Source organism: Dendropsophus ebraccatus, chromosome 9, assembly GCF_027789765.1.
Source record: "Dendropsophus ebraccatus isolate aDenEbr1 chromosome 9, aDenEbr1.pat, whole genome shotgun sequence".
In the NCBI taxonomy this organism is placed as follows: domain Eukaryota; kingdom Metazoa; phylum Chordata; class Amphibia; order Anura; family Hylidae; genus Dendropsophus; species Dendropsophus ebraccatus.
This window is the reverse complement of record NC_091462.1, coordinates 44,777,447-44,798,885: the sequence shown is the minus strand read 5'-3', so window position 1 is coordinate 44,798,885 and position 21,439 is coordinate 44,777,447. Positions and strand designations below refer to the sequence as shown.

The 21,439-nt window shown below is 40.8% G+C and overlaps 1 protein-coding gene across 1 annotated transcript in view; it reads right to left on the bottom strand.

The window, feature by feature from the left end:
- Positions 1 to 628: 628 nt before the first annotated feature.
- The window catches only part of RAMP1 (receptor activity modifying protein 1), a 62,178-nt gene continuing 41,367 nt past the window's right edge, over positions 629 to 21,439 (bottom strand). Inside the window, exons 2-3 of the mRNA XM_069983180.1 lie at positions 12,093 to 12,231; positions 629 to 1,808 (exon numbers count right to left, since the gene is read on the bottom strand). Coding sequence (XP_069839281.1) covers positions 1,553 to 1,808; positions 12,093 to 12,231 — 395 coding nt within the window. The 3' untranslated portion in view covers positions 629 to 1,552. The remainder of the gene's footprint in view (positions 1,809 to 12,092; positions 12,232 to 21,439) is intronic.

Genomic DNA, 21,439 nt, shown 5'->3' with positions numbered 1-21,439 from the left:
TGTTTGATAACAAACGGCCACCATTTTGACAATGTGTGAATATAGTTTTATTATTATGTGTTAGCATCACTGTCATTATAACTTTCAAAAATCTAAATCAACAGTAGATGTGATATAAAGCAAGTTTGCAATTTACAGTCATGTCATTATTTTTATTTTATTTTATTTATTATGCTGTATAACAAAGCTATACTTACCAGAAATCCTGGTCTAGTCTCCTGAAGCTTTTTAGTCTTGTGCTGGTTGTAAAAAAGAGACTTAACACATGAAGTCTGACCTGTACAGAGAGTCATGGCTTAAGGCGTCCGTCAATCCAATGACTGCCTTCTCTCCAAGCAAGTGACCTGGGAAACACAAGACTTCCTGTGTTTAGACTCTTTGGGGAAAAAAATGTCATAACACAACAAAGTGCCGTGTTTTCCATGATAAAAGAAAAAAATTAATGTAAATTGAAAATATGACATCCACAGTGACACTTTTAGAGCATACCCATGTATGAAACAATTACCCTGTTAGGCCCATACATTGATAAGCCCTATGACATTATGCTCAATGAGAACAGGTAACAACTGCCAATAAACTATATAAATACATTTATTACAAGAAACAGAAAAAATAAAATAAAATAGACATTTTTGAAATTTTAATAATACAAAATAGATTATTCTCTGCTTCATTTAAAGCTGTTACAAATCCTGAAATAATATGTTACACAATTCTGAGGATAGTGGCCCTTTAAATACTATGAGCTCGGCCATGTTGTACCTGTATAACACAAACCATAGAGACCCTGTCACCCACTGAATTATGGTCAGTATTCAGAATATGTTCTACGATATCTCAGACTACTGATAACTATCAGACATTATTGTAAGGCTTTTTGCCTGGCTGAGGAGCACTCGGCCATGACTGTATTGTTATACCCTTTGCTATGTCACTTTATGTGCATGGTACATGAGAGTAAGCATCAGTGATTCCTCATCACATCTGTTATTTCAGGACTGATCACCAATGGATAAGTAACCATACCGGCCCCCATTGAAATGAATGAGGCAAAGTGATTGCCAGATAATTTTTCTTAGAAGTGTCTCCATCTCCCATTCATTTTAATGGAGTGACTATTTCTCTGTACATGGTTAGCACGTTGGGTGGCCCATTTGGGGGATCAGGAGGGTCCTAGTGACTAGATGGTAAAAGAAACTTTTTGTGTGTGTGTGTGTGGGGGGGGGGGGGGGGGGCGGCAACCCCTTTAGGTTATGTGTGTCTGATGGTACATTATAAGAACACTACTCTGGATAGATCGGTTTAGGCATTACTATCAGTCTGTTCACATTGTCCTTTGCTGTATCCAGATAAACATATCCTAGAGGGAAGTAGTAGTAGCGTTCTCTGTTACTTCCCAAAGGCCCGGCACAGCTCCAATCTGAAGAACAGATGACACCATAGAGCTACTGTCACTGATCGCCTTCTCTTTCCCCCAAGCATGGTTGGAAAGGTAATCTTCAGAAATGGGGAGGGGGGGTGTCTATAGGATTAGTAGTCTGGATTGTCGTCAAACAATTCCTTCACTGCGTTTGCTTCTCCATACAACCAAGGCTGTCATAAGAAGTGTTATAAGGACAGGGATAAAGATGAAAGAGCACAGGATGGGCAGGGGAGGGTCAGCCGGCAGCCTGCCAGTCAGGGCACAGTTCTTGAAATACTTCTTATGAATATCTGTGAAGAATTTATCCACTATGTGGTTTGGCCAATAGCAGTCCTGATGGAAAGCCAGCAAGCTGGTACAGTTTGTGACTTCAGTGTAGATCCTGTAAGAGAGAGAAGAGAAAACATACACCATATTATAGCTGGGGGAATAAGCGTTACTAATACCTGACATCCGACCCCAAGGCTAAGAATCATATAACTAAGATTTGGTCTTTGGCTCATATGACAGACATTTAAAGGTCCCCTTACACTTGACCAATTGACCAAACTTGATGATTTTGACAGGATATACTGTGTAAATCAACTCTCCCCAACAGATCCGGGTGGATTTGCCTGACTCTCTTGATGGCTTAAAGGGGTTATCCAGCGCTACAAAAACATGGCCACTTTCCCCCCTCTCTTGTCTCCAGATTGGGTGGGGTTTCAAACTCAGTTCCATTGAAGTAAATGGAGCTTAATTGCAAACCACACCTGACCTGGAGACAAGAGAGGGGGGAAAGTGGTCATGTTTTTGTAGCGCTGGATAACCCCTTTAATCCTCCTCTCTCCATTAAGAACACTTTAACGTTTGAATATGCTGGAAGAGCTGCAGGACACTGGCGGCTGTCAACTGGACCTACAGTATATAGGGGTTATCCAGGATTAGAAAAAGCACAACTACTTTCTTGCAAACACAGCAGCACCACTCCTGTCCTCAGGTTGTGTGCGGTATTACAGTTCATTTGCATTCACTATGGTGGGACTAAGCTGCAAAAAGACACCCAAACTGCGGACAGAGTGAAGCTGTCCCTGAAGAAAGTGATCATGTTTCCCTAAACCTGGATAATCCCCTTAAAGGGGTAGACCAGAAAAACAAATATCTTTCAAATCAACTGGTGCCATAAAGTGCCAAAGATTTGTAATTTACTTCTATGAACAAATCTCAAGTCTTCCAGTACTTATCAGCTACTGTATGTCCTGCATGAACTGGTATTCTTTCCAGTCTGGAGAACAGGAGGGTTTTTCTATGAGGATCTTCTGTTGTTCTGGACAGTTCCTGTCACAGACAGAGGTGGCAGCAGAGAGCACTGTGTCAGAATAGAAAGAATACACCACATCCTGTAGGCTGATAGGTACTGAATGACTGGGGATTCATTGAAGTAAATTACAAATCTTTGGCACCAGTTGATTTAAAAGAAAACAGTTTGTGTGAACTACCCCTTTAAAAATCACTACCTGTATAAATGTATCTTCCCTGCAGCCGCCATCCTCAAGAACACGTCTTCCCTCAGTCTGCTGTTCTCTGCAATAGGTCTATTTTAGACTGACAGTGAATACCTCATATGGCACATTCATTTTATACTGCAGCTCCCATATCTAGAGTTTCTCATAGTAAAACACTTACTGCTTATCAGTAACTTCAGATTTATCAGGTTTACTAATTAAGAATCTTAATTACTTTGCAAACAAAAGAAAGAACATAGCGGTCTTATCAGCCGTCCGTGCTGACAGCGCTGGGAGAAGCTGTATGATGCCATGTGCCATGTAATTGTCAGCGGGTTGTGGCGGCAGCTGTTACAGGTGGGCAGGGTGTGATCCCGAGAAGGACATAAACATTACTGTGAAATTGTATACAGTATACAGTAATTGGTTAAATTGCATATATAAATGCACTTTATGTCATTTATACTGCACAGTCTACACTGTGGGTTCATACACAATGCATAGTGTGAATGGTACCTGCTGATAGCAGGACAAGGCCGGAACACGGCTTTTGGAAAAGGTTTGGTTTCACAAGGGTTAATGTGGGATTATTGTAAACACAAGTGGCAATGAGCTCTTTACAGCGGCACATAGATTACTTCCAAAAGTGCTCTTGGTTTTTATAGCAATGATGTCAACTCTCTTCAAGAGAGAGGTCACTGAATCGTATTGCTGCAGTGTGGGAATAGAAGACTTATGGGACGTATGGTCTATCAACTTGGAGGAAAGGAGTCTGAGCATTTTACCCTAGGGGATCATAAGCTTCCTCTTAATCATTCTGAAGTCAGATTTCAGTTTCTGAGTGAGTTACGGATGGCTGCAGCACGTTCAACCAAACCGGAAAATTCTAAACCCTTGTCCGCTAATGCAGTTTATAATGGCATAGCCTGGTCAGACTCTAGTAGCAGATAGTAGATCTGAGAACAGTGTCACCTATTTATTTTATGTCATTTCATAAACCAATAATTAAAAGGAAATGTGGTGAAGAGGTTGTCCAGGAAAATTTTAAACCACCACAAGCCATACTTACCGCTTATGTTCCCCATGTGTGATCTTCCGATCCTGGCTGTGTTTCTGCTCTGCCAGTCCTGCTGATGCCTCACTCAGCCAATCACAGAGCTAGGCTCCCTTCTCAGCTCTGTGATTGGTTGGGTGGGGAGCTGGACATCTAGCAGAACAGGAACACAGACAGGAGAGTTAAGGCCCTATTACACCAACAGATTATCTGACAGATTTCTTTGAGCCAAAGCCAGGAACAGACTATAAACAGAGAACAGGTAATAAAGGAAAGACTGAGATTTCTTCTCTTTTCAAATCAATTCCTGGCTTTGGCTTAAAAAAAATCTGTCAGATAATCTGTTGGTGTAATAGGGCCCTTACATAAAATAATGATATTATTTACTATTGTTCTTATGATTACTATTATTGTACAGTTCCTATGTACAGTCATCTTCATAGAGAAGCACAGAGCTCCCCTAACTCCTAATTTCATCATCGTTTACTGAGCACTACCCTGACATTACAGGACAGGTGCAAACAGAACTCATTCCAAGCTTAGATTCTTCCCACACTCTATGGCTGACCCAGGCAGCTGCTGTTATATACAGAGTCCTTGGTGACTGGGTCATTTTATGTTTGATACATTAGGGAAGATTACTTCTATGGAGAGTAAAAAAAAGGCATTTAGAGACAGACTGTTCACTAATCGGGATCTTCAAAGCTCAAAATTTCTTAATAGTCTTTTAGCTACTTTTCTGCTTATAAAATGTTTCTACAATAGCAACAATATACAGTGGCACATTGGTTTAAGAGTAACTTGGATTGAGAGCGTTTTGCAAGAAGAGCTCACAGTTTTTCAAAATTATGACTTTGTTTAAGAGCATTGCTTTGGTTTAAGAGCTCCCTGTACTGGGTAGGAGGGGGAGGGTGGGAGGGGTATGGCCTGTATAGCGGGGTCTACAGCCCTGTACTCTGACCCAGGAAGTCTCCCTCATCTTCCAAATCATAGCAGATCCTCTTTAGGCAGGGGATTGCATCAGGGGACAGGACTGTGGAGGTAATCTCTCCATAGCTGTAACCCCGGACAGATAGTGCTGCATGTATGTGCCCAGATATGCCCTGCTCATTCCTTCCTGCTCCCTGCTGTCTCTTTTAGCCCTTGTGTTTCCCATCCTCTCCATTTCTGCTATAATGTGCCTGCACTTACACTCAGCTAGTCACACTGTTATATATAGAAGTTTCTGTCACTGCCCTCCTGCACAGCTCCAATTCTCACTTCCTGATTGGTCCATGCTGAACACCCCCCTTCCCCATTTTTGTCTTGTGACCACACAGACCTCTGACAGAACCCCTGTTTCTCTATTCTAGCATGTTGTACTACACTACTGCATTATGGGGATCTGCAGCTCCATCCTGTATCTACGGCTGCTGCTTTAACTGCTGTTTTTTTAGGTTTATACACTTACTATACATTATACTCCACATGCCGATGGCTATAATGTACAGTAACTTATAATATCACATATTCAGCTGTTTATAAATGTTTGTTTCATTTGTTTTACATGTTATTCAGAATATAAATTATTAGTTTTGGGGTGTGGAACCAATTATCCGCATATCAGTGATTTCTAATGGGAAAATTTGCTTTGGTTTAAGAGTGGATTTGGATTATTAGCATGGTCCTGGAACAAATTATGCTCGTAATCCAAGGCACCACTGTGTATATATCCGTGTAAACATATAATATATGTGTGTGCGTGCACCATGTGTAAGTTTCACTGTTGTTTTCTCTTTTACATATTGCTTATTTTTCAGTTTATTTTAGGAATAAAAGTATTTTAACACCTATTAAGAAATTGCAGTGCATTGAGGGAACCAAATAGTTAACAGTCTTTTCAAATTACTTAGAGTTCACAGTGCGTTCTTGCAGTCCATTTTTTTTTTCATCCGTTTTAAGCAAAAAATGGATGGAAAAAAAACCAATGTATTTGTGTGCATCCATTTTTATCTATTTTCCACTAATTTCCATTATGTAAAAAAGGGTCAAAACACAAGCATACACAAAAAAAGTGGTTGAGTTTTTTTTAATTATGAAAGTCAAAGGAAAAACAGATCAAAATGGATGCACACAAATATGTTTTTCTCATCTTTTTTTTTGCATAAAACAGATGAAAAAAATAAAAAGGACTCCAAAAACGCAGGGTTTTCATGTTGCACTGTTGTATTGCCTCATTTATTTTCAGGCTATGTTCACACACAGTAGAATAAAAGCAAAATACGGCCCTATTTTTTGCCCTCATTTCCTCCTTTAAATGCTCATGTCTTCTTTTGCTCTGTCTTTAAAGTGACTCTGTACCCACAATCTGCCCCCGCCCCCTCCCCCAAACCTCTTGTACCGTTGGATAGCTGCTTTTAATCCAAGATCTGTCCTGGGGTCGGTTTGGCAGGTGAAACAACTTGTAAATTTGCAGCCCTGTGTCAAATTGGCGTGGCCTAGAGTGTCTGTGCCCTAGACCTGCAACTACTCTCCGCCCCTCCTTTGTTGAGGAATTTCACCATAGGTATAGTAACAGCTTGCTTTTACATTGCAAAGTGATGCACCCCCGCTTCTTCTTTTCCCACAGTCCTTCTTGCCCTCCCGCTAACATATTCTGAACCTTGTCAACTAATATCGAGCTCCTGTCTTTCCCCACAGAGCCATGCCTTCATGTATCATTCTCTGTTCCCCATTCTTTGCCAACATGGAACCTTCTTGCGATAATGAGACCGAAATGGGTCCAGAAATCCCCGGTGTTAGCCCATAATGTGCTTTTGTAAGCAGCCTCCTGACAAGAATATTTCCATAGTACTATAACATACAGAGGTACAATATGGCGGCATGGCTTGGTAGTAAAAGCTATAGTGACTGTGTGTGTTGGTGTACAGGTTGGTAATGGGAGTGTGACTATTATGATATTAAGCTGAACAAAATCTTCAGTTTTCATCTTCAGTTTTCTGGTAGACTATATGCAGGTTGCTGCCATGTTGTGACTTTAACGTGAATGTACCAGTAGTACATCACTTTGTGTTTTTTATATGAATAGACTGGCACAGGGATGCCGCTGCCGTGGTCCTTTTTTTTTTTTGGGAACCGTGGCCCCGTTTTCTAAAACAACACCAGTTTATTCCCTGGACTGTCTTGGCATCAAGCACTGTAGGCGGGCCAGCCAGCCGGCCCCCAGCGCCATGATCTGCCCTCCCCTTTGTGATGCGGCTCCATTAGAATCAATAGAGCCATGTCACATAGGGGAGAACGTCACACATGTGGCGACTGGCCCGCCTACAGTGCTTCATGCCCAGACAGTCCTGGGAATAAACCAGTGCCGTGCTCAGGAATCGGGCGGAGACCACAGCACTGGCATCCCTGTGCCAGTCTATATAAAAAACACAAAGAGATGTACTACTGGTACATTCTCTTTAATATGGTGCATACAAAATCTGTACAACCCTTCAGGGAGAAAGTGACAGATGTCATACAGCAGAGTTATTGGAGACATTCCTAAATTTTTGGAAAAGTTGCAAGTTGTGTACAACGTTTTGGTATATAGTTTAATAGCGGCTGGATACAACTTATATTTTTATACATCTGTGGTTTTTGCTGTGTAAGCCTAGCCTAAATGTGAACACATGACTGGTTTAGTTACCATGCATTATTCTTGGGAAAAATCAGAAAATGCTTAAGGTCAGTTCATAGGTGCTTAGTATGTCGCACTGGAATGTTCTCCCAGCTGTACTGGGAGATGTATACAAAACCTGATATTTCCCTAATGAACTGAAGGTTATAGGCAAACAGTGTCCCCTGAATTCCCTCATTATAAAAAGCCCAAAGGGATTAGATGCGTGCAGTATATATCCGATCACACAGAGCTGATATGCTGAGGGACACTGACTTTATCCCTGGAATTGTGGTAATGTTGTTATTAACATAGAAACAACCAATTTAATTATCATGTAACTGGAAGTCCAGAGTCGGTCTCTGTGAAAGCAGCAAATAGTTTGCACATGGACACATTTCCTATACATTAAAAGGGTATCCGGAAAAATATTTTAACATTTGAAACTGCTAAAGGTGACAGGGGGAAAAAAAATACTCATGTGCCCCCAATTGCCCAACAGTGCCAGTCCTGCTGCTAAGATCTTCCTTTTCACCATCAGAACACATATGAAGTGCCTGCCCAGCCAACCAATGGCCACAAACAGTAATTAGCTGAGTAGACATTTCCTATATGTCAGGAAGAATAACAAAAAGCTATGACTAGTGGGTTGGCACAGGTGGGGGATCAGATGAGTACATGTTTTTTTGTTGTTGTTTTTTTCTTCTGCCACCAAGAGCAGTTTAAAATTTTTAAATATTTAGTTTTTCTGGTTAACAACTTTAACATCTACTTGCCCCATCAAATGCTAATATGTACAAGTTACGAATTTAGAATGAGGCTGAACAGCAGTGTAAAGTGTGGTAACTGTAGGAGAAGGAACTTTTACTGTTAATTTTCTTCTTTTTATCCTCTTATATTTTAAGACTTTTGAAATCTCGTATCTCCAAGGCGATGAGGGAGACGTCTCTTAGGGCTCAGTCACTATGGTAACTTAATATTTTATTGTGAATATTTATTTCAGAAAGTGCAGCGGTCAATACAATGCACATTATACTTTCAGCCAAGGTAAGAAACCAATAAAGTAGTAAGAACACAGAATAAATGATTCTGCTTTACTTATGGCTTAAACACTGACCCGATCTATCTACTGTAAGCCTGCCCAAATATATGGAATTATTGGAGAAAAGCACAGGATCTGCCTACAGTATGTCTATGGATATAGCACAGTCTTGCATATGAGTTCTTAGTACAAAGATAGTCAGGCTGAAGGAGATCATTGTTTAACTTTGCCAAGTCCATTGCACCTTAATATATACAGCAGTAAGCCTATTTGCAAAATTGAAGCGAATATCCACCCAAAATCTAAGTTATAAAATAAAATCTATAATTGCTGGAATTGGTTCAGAGGTTGGGGGTGCTGTTAAGTTTATCTACTCAACTTTTTCCTATTTATTGTACTAGGTTAAAGGAGAAGTCTAGTGAAAATTTTTATTAAAGAATTGTATTGCCCCCCCAAAATATATCCCTATGGCAGAAGGATGCTCAGTGTCCCTCCAGTGCCCTGTGTCCCTCAGTGTCCCTCCAGTGCCCTGTGTCCCTCAGTGTCCCCCTGCCACCATCCTCTCCAGCAGCCACAGCCCGCACAGCTCTGGGAGTCGGGTCGTGACATCACCATTTTATCCAGGAAGTGAAGCCTTGATGCAGTAGTAAGTGCTGGGAAAAAGCACTCTATAAGCATTTCCTGTAATAAGTGTATATTGGTGATTTGTATAACTTTTGGGGGACAATACAATACTTAAATAAAAATTTTCTTCTCCTTTAAGCCTTCTCTCACAATGTAGACTCGTGTCTAGGGGACTATGGATTGGATGTGTCGCAGTACTGTGAGTGGACTGAGAACAACAGTGGCACTAGGCCATGGGGGTATCCCTGAAAGCAAAGTGGGGTTACAGAGGAAACTCTAATCCTATATACATCAAAGGTGAAACTGGAATGCCACAAGGTAAAGTTTACTTGTGGTAAGATATTAACCTAAAACCAATCAAGTTACACCGTGTTGTTGTTACTGCAGGTTTAAGTGAGCGGTAAAGGGTAGTGTGGGGTCATTTCACATTCGATACTGACTTTGTGGTCACAAGGCCCTCCCAGCACAGAAAGGCTGGTGCAGCCCTAACAGTAATTCTTATGCAGGGCGGGCTAAGGTTAACGACTAGCACCGAATTGTAGGGTGGGTGAAGGCCCTCTGCTACTTTGGGTGCAAACCTACTCTTGGTGGACTAGTGGTTCCTGGCCCTAGTGAAAAACTGCTTAAAGGGAATCTGTCAGCAACTGGGCCCCACCTGATGTGCTGACAGTGTGCTGTAGTTGGCTGGCCCCTAGTGAGCATGGTACATTTTTATAATTTGTCCGTGCAGTGAATTATGTACAATCTCACGTCTCCTACTGTAATGAAGAGTCAAAAAGGAGTTGTGCCTCAACGTTTGTACCACACTCTAGCACTCCTCACCCCTCCTCCCTCTTCTTCATGAATAATCAATGCTGCCCGGCCTCCTGCTCACTCAGCTGTCAGTCAGTATCTGCCAACAGAGGACTGATCTGCAATCAGATATAGTTGAAAATTCTGTGTAGGAGCTGTGGTCTTGGGGTAAATTATCTGTCTAGAGGCCAGCACCAGGTTGTTTTCTTTGGTTCAATTCCCCTTATGGAAATGAAATATAGTTATTTATTTTTTTATTTTTCTCATCATTATATTAAAAAAACTAAACTAATTTGGACCTGATTGAGAATTATTTGCACTTTTAAAAAATATACAATAATTAGAAAAGAATTTAATATTTTCGAAGGCTATGGACACTTTTACACAAGTTTTTTTTTTTTATTGTCTTTTTTTATGTGGATTTCTTGCCTAAATGCACAATGAAGCAACTTTCCTAATAGTCGTGTCTGCAACCATTTTGATTTTATACTGCAGTGAGAAAAATAAGTCAACTCATTTTCCATAACCATCTCTTACAACTGTTTCACTTTTCCCCTGGGATCACTGAAGTTTCTACAGGGGAAAAGATGACAATAACAGACAATGATTGGGGAGGGGGGGGGGGGAGAATATGAAAGCTAAGATTATGGGCTTCAATAAGATACCAAGATCTAAACTGTGGTCCCTACAGGCACGCTTTTAAAGTCATGGCATGTTATATGTTCTGTTATGTTATGGTTATGTCCTTGGCAGCAAAATGATTAGGCTTTTGCTGTAAGTTCACCCTAGTGTTTGCTGCAAAGATGTAGAGATTAGCTGTTGTCTTAAAGGAGAAGTAAGGCAAAACATTTTATTTTACAATACAATACAATACAAATTACCAATATACACTTATTATGAGAAATGCTTATAAAGTGCTTTTTTCCCTGCACTTACTACTGCATCAAAGCTTCACTTCCTGGATAAAATGGTGATGTCACGACCCGACTGCCAGAGCTGTGCAGGCTGTGGCTGCTGGAAAGGATGATGGCAGGAGGACACTAAGGGACACAGGGCACTGGAGGGACACTGAGCATCCCTCTGCCATCATCCTCTCCAGCAGCCACAGCCCGCACAGCTATTAGAGTCGGGTCGTGACATCACCATGTTATTCATGAAGCCTTGATGCAGTAGTAAGTGCAGGGGAAAAAGCTATTTATAAGCATTTCCTGTAATAAGTGTATATGGGTAATTTGTATAAATTTTGCATTTTTTTTATTACCGCTGTTGATGTGACAGTATCAAAATTGGAAAATGTAAATTTTTTAAAATTGTCAATCAGCCTATCAATCATTCAATTTCCGCCATGGACAGCAGTGGACGTTGGTGAATCTGCGGCGTAATATCCATTTTCTCCCAGGACAGCAGGACATTGGTAAATGATCACCCAGTGAGTTTTTAAGTTGGACACTGTGCTCACTGTGACTTCCTATATTGCACACCCAGCACCCAGTACCCAGTGACTTGGTATAATGCACATCCAGCACCCAGCGATTAGGTATAATGAACGACAGTCACCCAGTTACTTGGTATACTGGACAATGGCTTCACTTCTCCCAAACCACGCACAAAGCAACCTCCACTCCATTTGTCTTTGTCCCTGTCTTTCTGTATTTCTCTCCCTGCTCTAACTGCCTGCTGCAACCTACTCTCCACTATACACAGCCGACTGGCCGCCTCCAGGAAGCCAATCACCTTATATAGAGGGTGAGGGGGGGTAGCTGACATCACAGGGGTTTGCAGGGGATTGGACAGGTGCAAAGGATTATAGATAATCCCTTGCTCCCACAAAAAGACAGTCCTGTAAGCTAACATGTGCGGCCGCCATGTTTAACGAATTTACGAAGAAAATCTGCCAAATTTGCAAATCGATGCAAAGTGAATTTAATGTCCGATTCGCTGGGAATTGGAATTTGTCAGATCCGCTTCCCTCACATAAATAAATGAAAGCAATAAGTAAAAGCAATTCAGAGTGCTTCCTAAAGTGTACTCACTCTTCTGTTGCCGGCCAGTCGCACCACAGATTCTTTCCCAAGTCTTCCATCTTTAATTGGAATTGCACCAGGCAAAGTTCATTTAGAAGCATTGAATAAAACTCATTGTCACATTCTGCAAAAGCCATCAATGGAGGGGCTGGAGGATGGGGAAAAAAAGTAATAATAGGTTACATTCATCTTGTTCCAAGTAAGTACCTGTCAACCAGAACACATGTACATCAATGCCAGACATTTATCATCTGGATATTTACACAATCATTGTGTCTCCAACCACTACTATTATTACCATACCAATAGCATGGAAAGGCAGATGAATGACAGGTGAATGTACAACAAGAAGCACAGGTGCCAATAGAAACAAGCATCAATTTGAACAAGTTACATCCAACAATTTGATAGGAAAGTCAATGCATCTTCATCATCTATTACAGCAAGGTCACATGGTTCCGTTTCTGGAAACATTGCTGAAGATATGCAATAGATCTGCAAGATCCTGCCCACACATAGTGAATACACTGCAAAGTTTCTGCTGCAGTTTTTACACTGTGTTAATTATTATAAAGAAATAGAACAGCATAAAATCATGTGTGAACATGTCCTTACAGACTAACTCATTTAAATAGGCATTGGTAGAAAATTACGTTCTCTTTTTCATCACTTTTATCTTTTACTTTCCAGAGCCCAGATGTAGTCTACCTGACCTTTAGGAACCAACCTTAAAAAGAATGTGTCCTCAGAAATGACCTATGAAAATTCAGGTTTTTTTTCCATTTTACAATTTATATTTTGGGTCAAAGGGGTACTACTTCTCCTCAAGAAGAGTTCATCATAAATAATTCTGTCATTTTTCAATATTTATTCTGGCCACTAGACTTAAAGGGGTAGTGCGGTGCTAAACTTTAATTCACAAAATAACACACATTACAAAATTATACAACTTTGTAATGTGTGTTATCTATGTGAATGGCCCCTTTCCCCGTGTTCCCCCCCCCACACACGCTAGACCCGGAAGTGTGGCGCATTATACCTACCGCATTCGTGTCGACCCCCGGCCGCCATCTTGTGACAATAACGTTATCTTCGGGAGGCCGGCTGGACCGCTCCAGCCCTCCCTCAAGCCGGCCCCCCTCTGCTGCGTCATCTGCTGCTTAGCTGCGATTGGCTGAGCATAACTGTGCTCAGCCAATCGCGGCTGAGCAGCTGACGACGCAGCAGAGGGGGGCCGGCATGAGGGGCGGCTGGAGCGGTCTGACCGGCCTCCCGAAGGGGACGTCATTGTCACAAGATGGCGGCCGGGGGTCGAGAGCACAGGAACCCTAGGGAGGACGGGAGAGATAAGTGATGGCCTTCGGTTATTGAAGGTGCAGGGACTATCTGCAGGTGAGAAAAATCTAAACTGCTGATATGTCCCTACTGTGCAGGAGGCGCCAAGAATGAAGATATATCTAATCTGCTGATAGTTTCCCTTCAAGCTTCACATGATGTCTGTTGTGATAAGGAGGAAGCTACTGGAAAGTTATCTGTATAGCATTAAAGCAAATGGTGACCCCAGAATATAAGAGAATAAGAGCTCAGCCTCCCCTGTAGAATTACCTCTGCACAGATCACAGATGTCACAGAGCATGCTTACAGATTTGTCCCATTCAAAGAATAGTATCTAGAGATGTTTATTGTGTCTATGTTAAAAGAGTTTAAGAAAGATGGCAGCTCCTATAATAATGGCGTTAATAAAATATAAAACTACAACAAGAAAAAAGAATAGAAGCCAAAAAAGTATCTAATACAACAAACAAATGCACACATCTCATTCCAGTATCAGGAATCTCGTAAGGGCCAGTACATCGGTGTCAGTTTTCTTGTTATTCACCACAAGAAAAGAGTAATTTTAAGCCAGTATTAAAGAAGAAGTCCGGCAAAAAATTTTATCGAAGTATTGTATTGCCCCCCCCCCCCAAAAGTTATACAAATTACCAATATACACTACCGTTCAAAAGTTTGGGGTCACATTGAAATGTCCTTATTTTTGAAGGAAAAGCACTGTACTTTTTAATGAAGATAACTTTAAACTAGTCCTAACTTTAAACAAATACAATCTATACATTGCTAATGTGGTAAATGACTATTCTAGCTGCAAATGTCTGGTTTTTGGTGCAATATCTACATAAGTGTATAGAGGCCCATTTCCAACAACTATCACTCCAGTGTTCTAATGGTACAATGTGTTTGTTCATTGGCTCAGAAGGCTGATTAATGATTAGAAAACCTTTGTGCAATCATGTTCACACATCTGAAAACAGTCTAGCTCGTTACAGAAGCTACAAAACTGACCTTCCTTTGAGCAGATTGAGTTTCTGGAGCATCACATTTGTGGGGTCAATTGAACGCTCAAAATGGCCAGAAAAAGAGAACTTTCATCTGAAACTCGACAGTCTATTCTTGTTCTTAGAAATGAAGGCTATTCCATGCGAGAAATTGCTAAGAAATTGAAGATTTCCTACAACGGTGTGTACTACTCCCTTCAGAGGACAGCACAAACAGGCTCTAACCAGAGTAGAAAAAGAAGTGGGAGGCCGCGTTGCACAACAAAGCAAGAAGATAAGCACATTAGAGTCTTTAGTTTGAGAAACAGACGCCTCACAGGTCCCCAACTGGCATCTTCATTACATAGTACCAGCAAAACACCAGTGTCAACATCTACAGTGAAGAGGCGGCTGCGGGATTTTGGGCTTCAGGGCAGAGTGGCAAAGAAAAAGCCATATCTAAGACTGGCCAATAAGAGAAAAAGATTAAGATGGGCAAAAGAACACAGACATTGGACAGAGGAAGACTGGAAAAAAGTGTTGTGGACGGATGAATCCAAGTTTGAGGTGTTTGGATCACATAGAAGAACGTTTGTGAGACGCAGAACAAATAAAAAGATACTGGAAGAATGCCTGACGCCATCTGTTAAGCATGGTGGAGGTAATGTGATGGTCTGGGGTTGCTTTGGTGCTGGTAAGGTGGGAGATTAGTACAGGGTAAAAGGGATTCTGAATAAGGAAGGCTATCACTCAATTTTGCAACGCCATGCCATACCCAGTGAACAGCACTTGATTGGAGCCAATTTCATCCTACAACTGGACAATGACCCAAAACACACCTCCAAATTGTTCAAGAACTATTTAAAGCAGAATTAGGCAGCTGGTATTCTATCGGTAATGGAGTGGCCAGCCCAGTCACCAGATCTGAACCCCATTGAGCTGTTGTGGGAGCAGCTTGACCGTATGGTACGCCAGAAGTGCCAATCCAACCAATCTAACTTGTGGAAGCTGCTTCTAGAAGCGTGGGGTGCAATTTCTCCAGCTTACCTCAACAGATTAATAGCTAGAATGCCAAAGGTGTGCAATGCTGTAATTGCTGCAAAAGGAGGATTCTTTGACGAAAGCAAAGTTTGATGTAAAAACAAGGTTATTTCAAATACAAATCATTATTTCTAACCTTGTCAATGTCTTGACTCTATTTTCTATTCATTTCACAACGTATGGTGGTGAATAAGTGTGACTTTTAATGGAAAACACAAAATTGTTTGGGTGACCCCAAACTTTTGAACGGTAGTGTACACTTTTTACGGGAAATGCTTATAAAGTGCTTTTTCCCTGCACTTACTACTGCATCAAGACTTCATTTCCTGAAAAACATGGTGATGTCACGACCCGACTCCCTGAAGCCTTGATGCAGTAGTAAGTGCAGGGAAAAAAGCACTTTATAAGCATTTCCCGTATTAAGTGTATATCGGTGATTTGTATAACTTTTGGGGAGCAATACAACAGTTTAATAAAAAATTTAGCCAGACTTCTTTTTTAAGTCATAGCTCTACAAATAGGTTTTCTATTTATTAAATGCATAAAAAAGAGAATATGTGTTAGGAATGTGACTTTGCGCTCCTCAGTCCGTGCCGGGCGGCCGAGGAAGCGCTGAATTTCTGTCTGTGTTTGCACTGAATGAACTGTGTTTTACTTTCCAGCCACACCTGCCTTGCCTGTCAGACTTCTGGCAGTGCAGGGGTTACTGCACTGCTAGATCTGTTCAGCTGAGCTTGGTGCTGGGATCAGAGCTGGTCCAATTAGCTGCTGGACCTAGTCTCTGATCCTGGACAAAAAGCAGTCAGATCCTCAGTTCCCTGCTGGCTATTAGTTATTACTAGTCCCAGCTCTCCTGCTCCTTCCCAGCGTTCCCTGTCCTAATCCCCTTGCTATTGCTCTACCCGTGTTCTGACCTATTGCTTGACATTTGACTATCCGCTCTCCTTCTGATTTTGTACTGCGTTGTTTTGACCCTGCTAGTTGACTATCCTCCATTGTGTTTTGTTTGTCTGTCTACGTTTTTTGTATTCACCTACGCAGTGTAGGGACCGACTCCGTGGTTGTCCGCGACTGTTTAGGGTCGACTGAGGCAAGTAGGCAGGTGACAGTGAGTGGGTTCAAGATCTAGGGCCCACTGTCTCTTGTCTTGTCTACGTCTGCCAATCATGACAATATGTTTGTGGCGTCATTACATGTACAGTGTGTGTTCTAATATAGCCAGCAAGTGGAGCAGTTACAGTAGTTACTCAATATCTATATATGCAACACCTTGTTCCCCATATTTCACGATCTGAGGATTTATTAGGGATGGTTTTGTTTGCTGTAAGATGTCTACAAGTCACGGACACTTCTTACTTATTATAATTTACATTGTAGTCTAGGAATATGGGTTTAATATCCCAACCTTCGGATGTCCTGACCAGAGATGACCAAATTGTCCTGCCCATCCAGTCCATAGGATATAATGGGGGAATGGATCCAAATATTGTTCTTATAAAAGCATCAAAGGTTAATGTCCATGTATATAATGCATTCTGGATGATACATTACACATTACTCACTGACTTGCAGAATCATCAACCTTGTCCGGCCCCACCCGGGTCTCCTTATTATAGCACAATGCCATTAGGCCCTGAAACCACTGCATTGTGCTGATACACTGTGCGTCCAGTTCTGGGATTTTCTGTCACCTCCCAGTCTGTTGCCAAGTTGTCTTGCATCTCACAACATTAGCATTTATATTAAAATGGGCAGGTCTGGCAGAACTTAAAGTGGAACTGACAAACACAAGTAAAAGGTGTATGTCACATACAGAAGTCAGGCACACCATGATGTCAGAAAAATACAATATCCTTTATTAGAATTTTTTTTTTATATATATATACAGTATATATACCATTCAAAGATAAAAACACTAAAACCATAACTGGATCGGACTATATAGTATTTTAGATGCCTGGAAGCAAACCTGATACAATGCAATCACTCTCCCCAAATGCTTACATAAAGACCATGCCTGTCTCCAAGAATGTATACAAGATGGAAATAAAGTGTGGGTGCTGGAATGTGCAACAGAGCTGTATAACCAAATATCCAATGATGTATACTGTAAAGGAGTAGCCATAAAACACTAAGCAGCACAGGCAAATGAGACAGGAGCCGACAGGTGTAAAACTAAATGTTAAGAGGGGTGAGGTGGGATGCATCAGCTGAGCCCCACCCGTTCAGTCCATACAGTATGTTGGACTTCCTCATGGGTGACATCAGCAAGGTGAGACCGAATATTTCTATGTGATCAACAATTAGAAAGAAGTTATAATAGCAAATTTAGATAAGCAATTTATCACCATTTTAGTCCAAAAACATAAATATTTAACGGGCTTCTTATATTAAATTCACCGCTGGAATGAACATTGGTGTGACCACTGCAGCTCTCACTGTGACAATAAACAGTAAAGAATTTACAATCCCTTAGGCTGGGTTCACACTACGTATATTTCAGTCAGTATTGTCGTCCTTATATTGCAACCAAAACCAGGAGTGGATTAAAAACACAGAAAGGCTCTGTTCACACAATGTTGAAATTGAGTGGATGGCCGCCATATAACAGTAAATAACTGCCATTATTTCAATACAACAGCCGTTGTTTTAAAATAACAGCAAATATTTGCCATTAAATGGCGGCCATCCACTCAATTTCAACATTGTGTGAACAGAGCCTTTCTCTGTTCACACAATGTTGAAAGGCTCTGTTCACACAATGTTGAAATTGAGTGGATGGCCGCCATTTAATGGCAAATATTTGCTGTTATTTTAAAACAATGGCCGTTGGTTTTGGTTTTGGTTGCAATATGAGGAGCATAATACTGACTGAAATACACATAGTGTGAACCCAGCCTTAAAATGTAAACTTTAGACATGGCATGGATTACATAGAGACTATATAGACCAATGTGAAGCCCCTTGTAAGTGTGACGGTCCTCAGCTGTCAAACCCACCCTATGAGAATAATAGCATTACAACATGTAGGGTGGTAAAGCCTCATGCCTACTCGCACTCTTTTTATAGAATTCAATGTGTATTTCCATGGTGACGTTGTTTCCATCTTCCCCTTACGGCAGTCATTTCTTATTACAATAATCAGTCGGTAATCGTCTGGTGTGGTTTCTTATTAGATTTTGAAAGTATTTTTGCATGTGGGGTTTTCTTTTAAACTGGGGGGGGGGGATATTGAGGTCTTAAGAGTTTTCCTGACATTTAACATTGATGGCCTATCTGCAGGAAAGACCATTTATGTCTGACCTGCCATGAGATGGGGATAGCATGCTGCCCTACAATCTTCTACTATGAAGCCATGGGATCTACGTGTGATACCCTTGAAAAAAGCTATGGGGACATAGCAGAACGCGTGGGGTTGGCTTTTTGCACGAGGATGAGTTGACTCGCTGTCTTTCATGTTGTATTTACTCTATGTGATTAGTTTGGATATTCATTTATATGATTGATCACGTTTCTATTTAGTTTTGTCTATATTATTTTGAGTATTTATATGTGAGTCTCTCTGTCTATATCAGTCCCTGGTGTCTTGGTTTGGCCCTGAGTATTGTAGGGGCTTTCCGGTATGTGTGGTCCTCTTTTTAATGTTTTTAATCATTTTTTGTTGGTGGTAATTAGAGATGAGCGAACTGGGTTCGGGTTCGATCTGAACCCGAACGTTCAGCATTTGATTAGCGGTGGCTACAGCCAATGACTATATCCATGATTTCCACATAGCCTTAGGGATTTATCCAACTTCAGCAGCCCCCGCTAATCAAATGCCCAAAGTTCGGGTTCGGATGGACTTGAGCATGCTCCAGGTTCATTCATCTCTAGTGGTAATTCTAATAAAGATTATTTGTGTACTCTAATTTTCATACATCGGTGGTATTGTGTGCATAATCATTTATGTATAGTTCGCTCTTCTCTTGTTCATATTTACTTGCATATGGAACATACTGATTATTGCACCTACCTACTATAATTGTAATCCATTAGGTATTTAGCTGTGCATACCATTTTCTTTATGGGATCTGCATGTGACATTGTTTAGTATCTCTGTACATAACCATATTATGGAGGGTATAGTCTCCTAGAGGAGATATTATTTCCATAATATGGAATCCAATGTTGTGGTATCCTCCATCTAAAATCTAAGGCTAAGTACAGATTGGCCCATAGACTTTTAATACAGCTGCATGCCTAGGTTGGGAATTACCACATTCAATAGAAGCCGAAGGGGAGGTATGGAGTAGACTGACGATCATTGCAGATTCATGAGGGAGTGTAGACCGGCCATTTTAGGAATGACTTTGCCACAGAAAGTGCCAGGCTGGCAAGTATCTTCTAGGGCATACAAAAGCATTTCATGGGTATATATACATATATATATATATATATATATATATATATATATATATATATATAGTTTCTTGTGAATGGTGATGTCACCACTGTTAACATACAAGGTGGTGACTTAATTGATTCCAGTAAGTCATTACTATTACACAACTTAAGGTCACATTAGTCACGTCCCAGCTAATAAATATGCGGCTTTATAGAAACTGCAGAATAAGCTTCTTATTTGGTATTAGGGCAATTACTTTTTATAGCCATACCAGAAAACACATGTGAAAAAAACTGAAATTAAAAAAAAAATTCATGTAAACCCAGGCAGCTAAACCTATAGATTTCCCGTCACCGCCCTATTGGACAATTGATTTTTGTATAATAGAAATTGATAAAGTAGCTGATTACTGGTCAATAAATGTCCCGGAGAGAAATGAGGATATCTCGTCTAGTCTGTACAAGAGAGAAATGAAAATTCAATCACTGTTTAAGAAATAATGGTCTTTCCCTAAAATCTGTTCAGTTGCAAAACCTAAATGTGGTAATTTCCTGAACTGTCAATGATGGTAAATAGGTCTTATATACAGTGTCCTCTAACAACCACCAGAGTATTTTATGTGCGCATCACTCAGATAGCCGTATCTGTATATCTGTATGATATGCCGCATGTATCACCTAGGTCAATAGCTTCTATTCTCAACCTATAAGTTAATGGAACCTGATAAAAATTTGTAATTTTAAAAGAGCCTGTTATACAGTACAGGTGGATGTGAATATGGATTAGCTGAATTGGGATAAAAATTACTACTAGTGTTTTTATTTTTAATTTTTTAATAATTTAACTGCAAGATCAAGATGTGAGGAAGAATGAAGAAAGCGTAAAGTACACAGATACACTGTATATTTCTCATATTCACTTCATATATATATATATATATATATATATATATATATATGGTATATAAGGAGTAAATGGGGATAGATCCAAGAAAAGGGGCCCCGATCACTCAGTGACAGGTGCTTGTCCTGTCACTGAGTACCTTAAATGCTGCGATCGCTAAAGATTGCAGCGTTTAAGGGATTAATGACAAGCAGCTGCCGGATCACAGCTGCTTGTTATTATGCTTGGCTCCCGGGACACTGATGTGCGTGGGACCACTCTCACTTCAGCGGTCCCGCACACATTAAACCCCTCCTACCTCAAGAACGTATATATACAGGGGGGTATGTGCAGCAGGAACATATATCTACGTATTGCTGACATGAAGGGGTTAAAGGAAAACTTTAAACAAGAAGACTAATAGGCTGTTCTACTTACCCGCACCCCACAGCGTTGTCTTACCCTTCTTAAGCCCCTGCCAGGCTCCTGGATCTCCTGCTTCTAGAATGTCATGAACCAGGCTCAGCAAAGCCCACTCATCCCTCAATTCCTTTAAGGGGCTGTAGCCACCACTAATTAAAATGGAGGTCCTTTGCCCCTGAGTACACATGTTCAGCCTGAGCTCCATTCACACTTCTTCATAGAAAGTGAAAGGAGCAGAACCAAAGGATGGGTGCTCATTTTTAATCTGGGGATTATTATTTAACCCTTAGGCGTCCCTGGACATACCCATACAT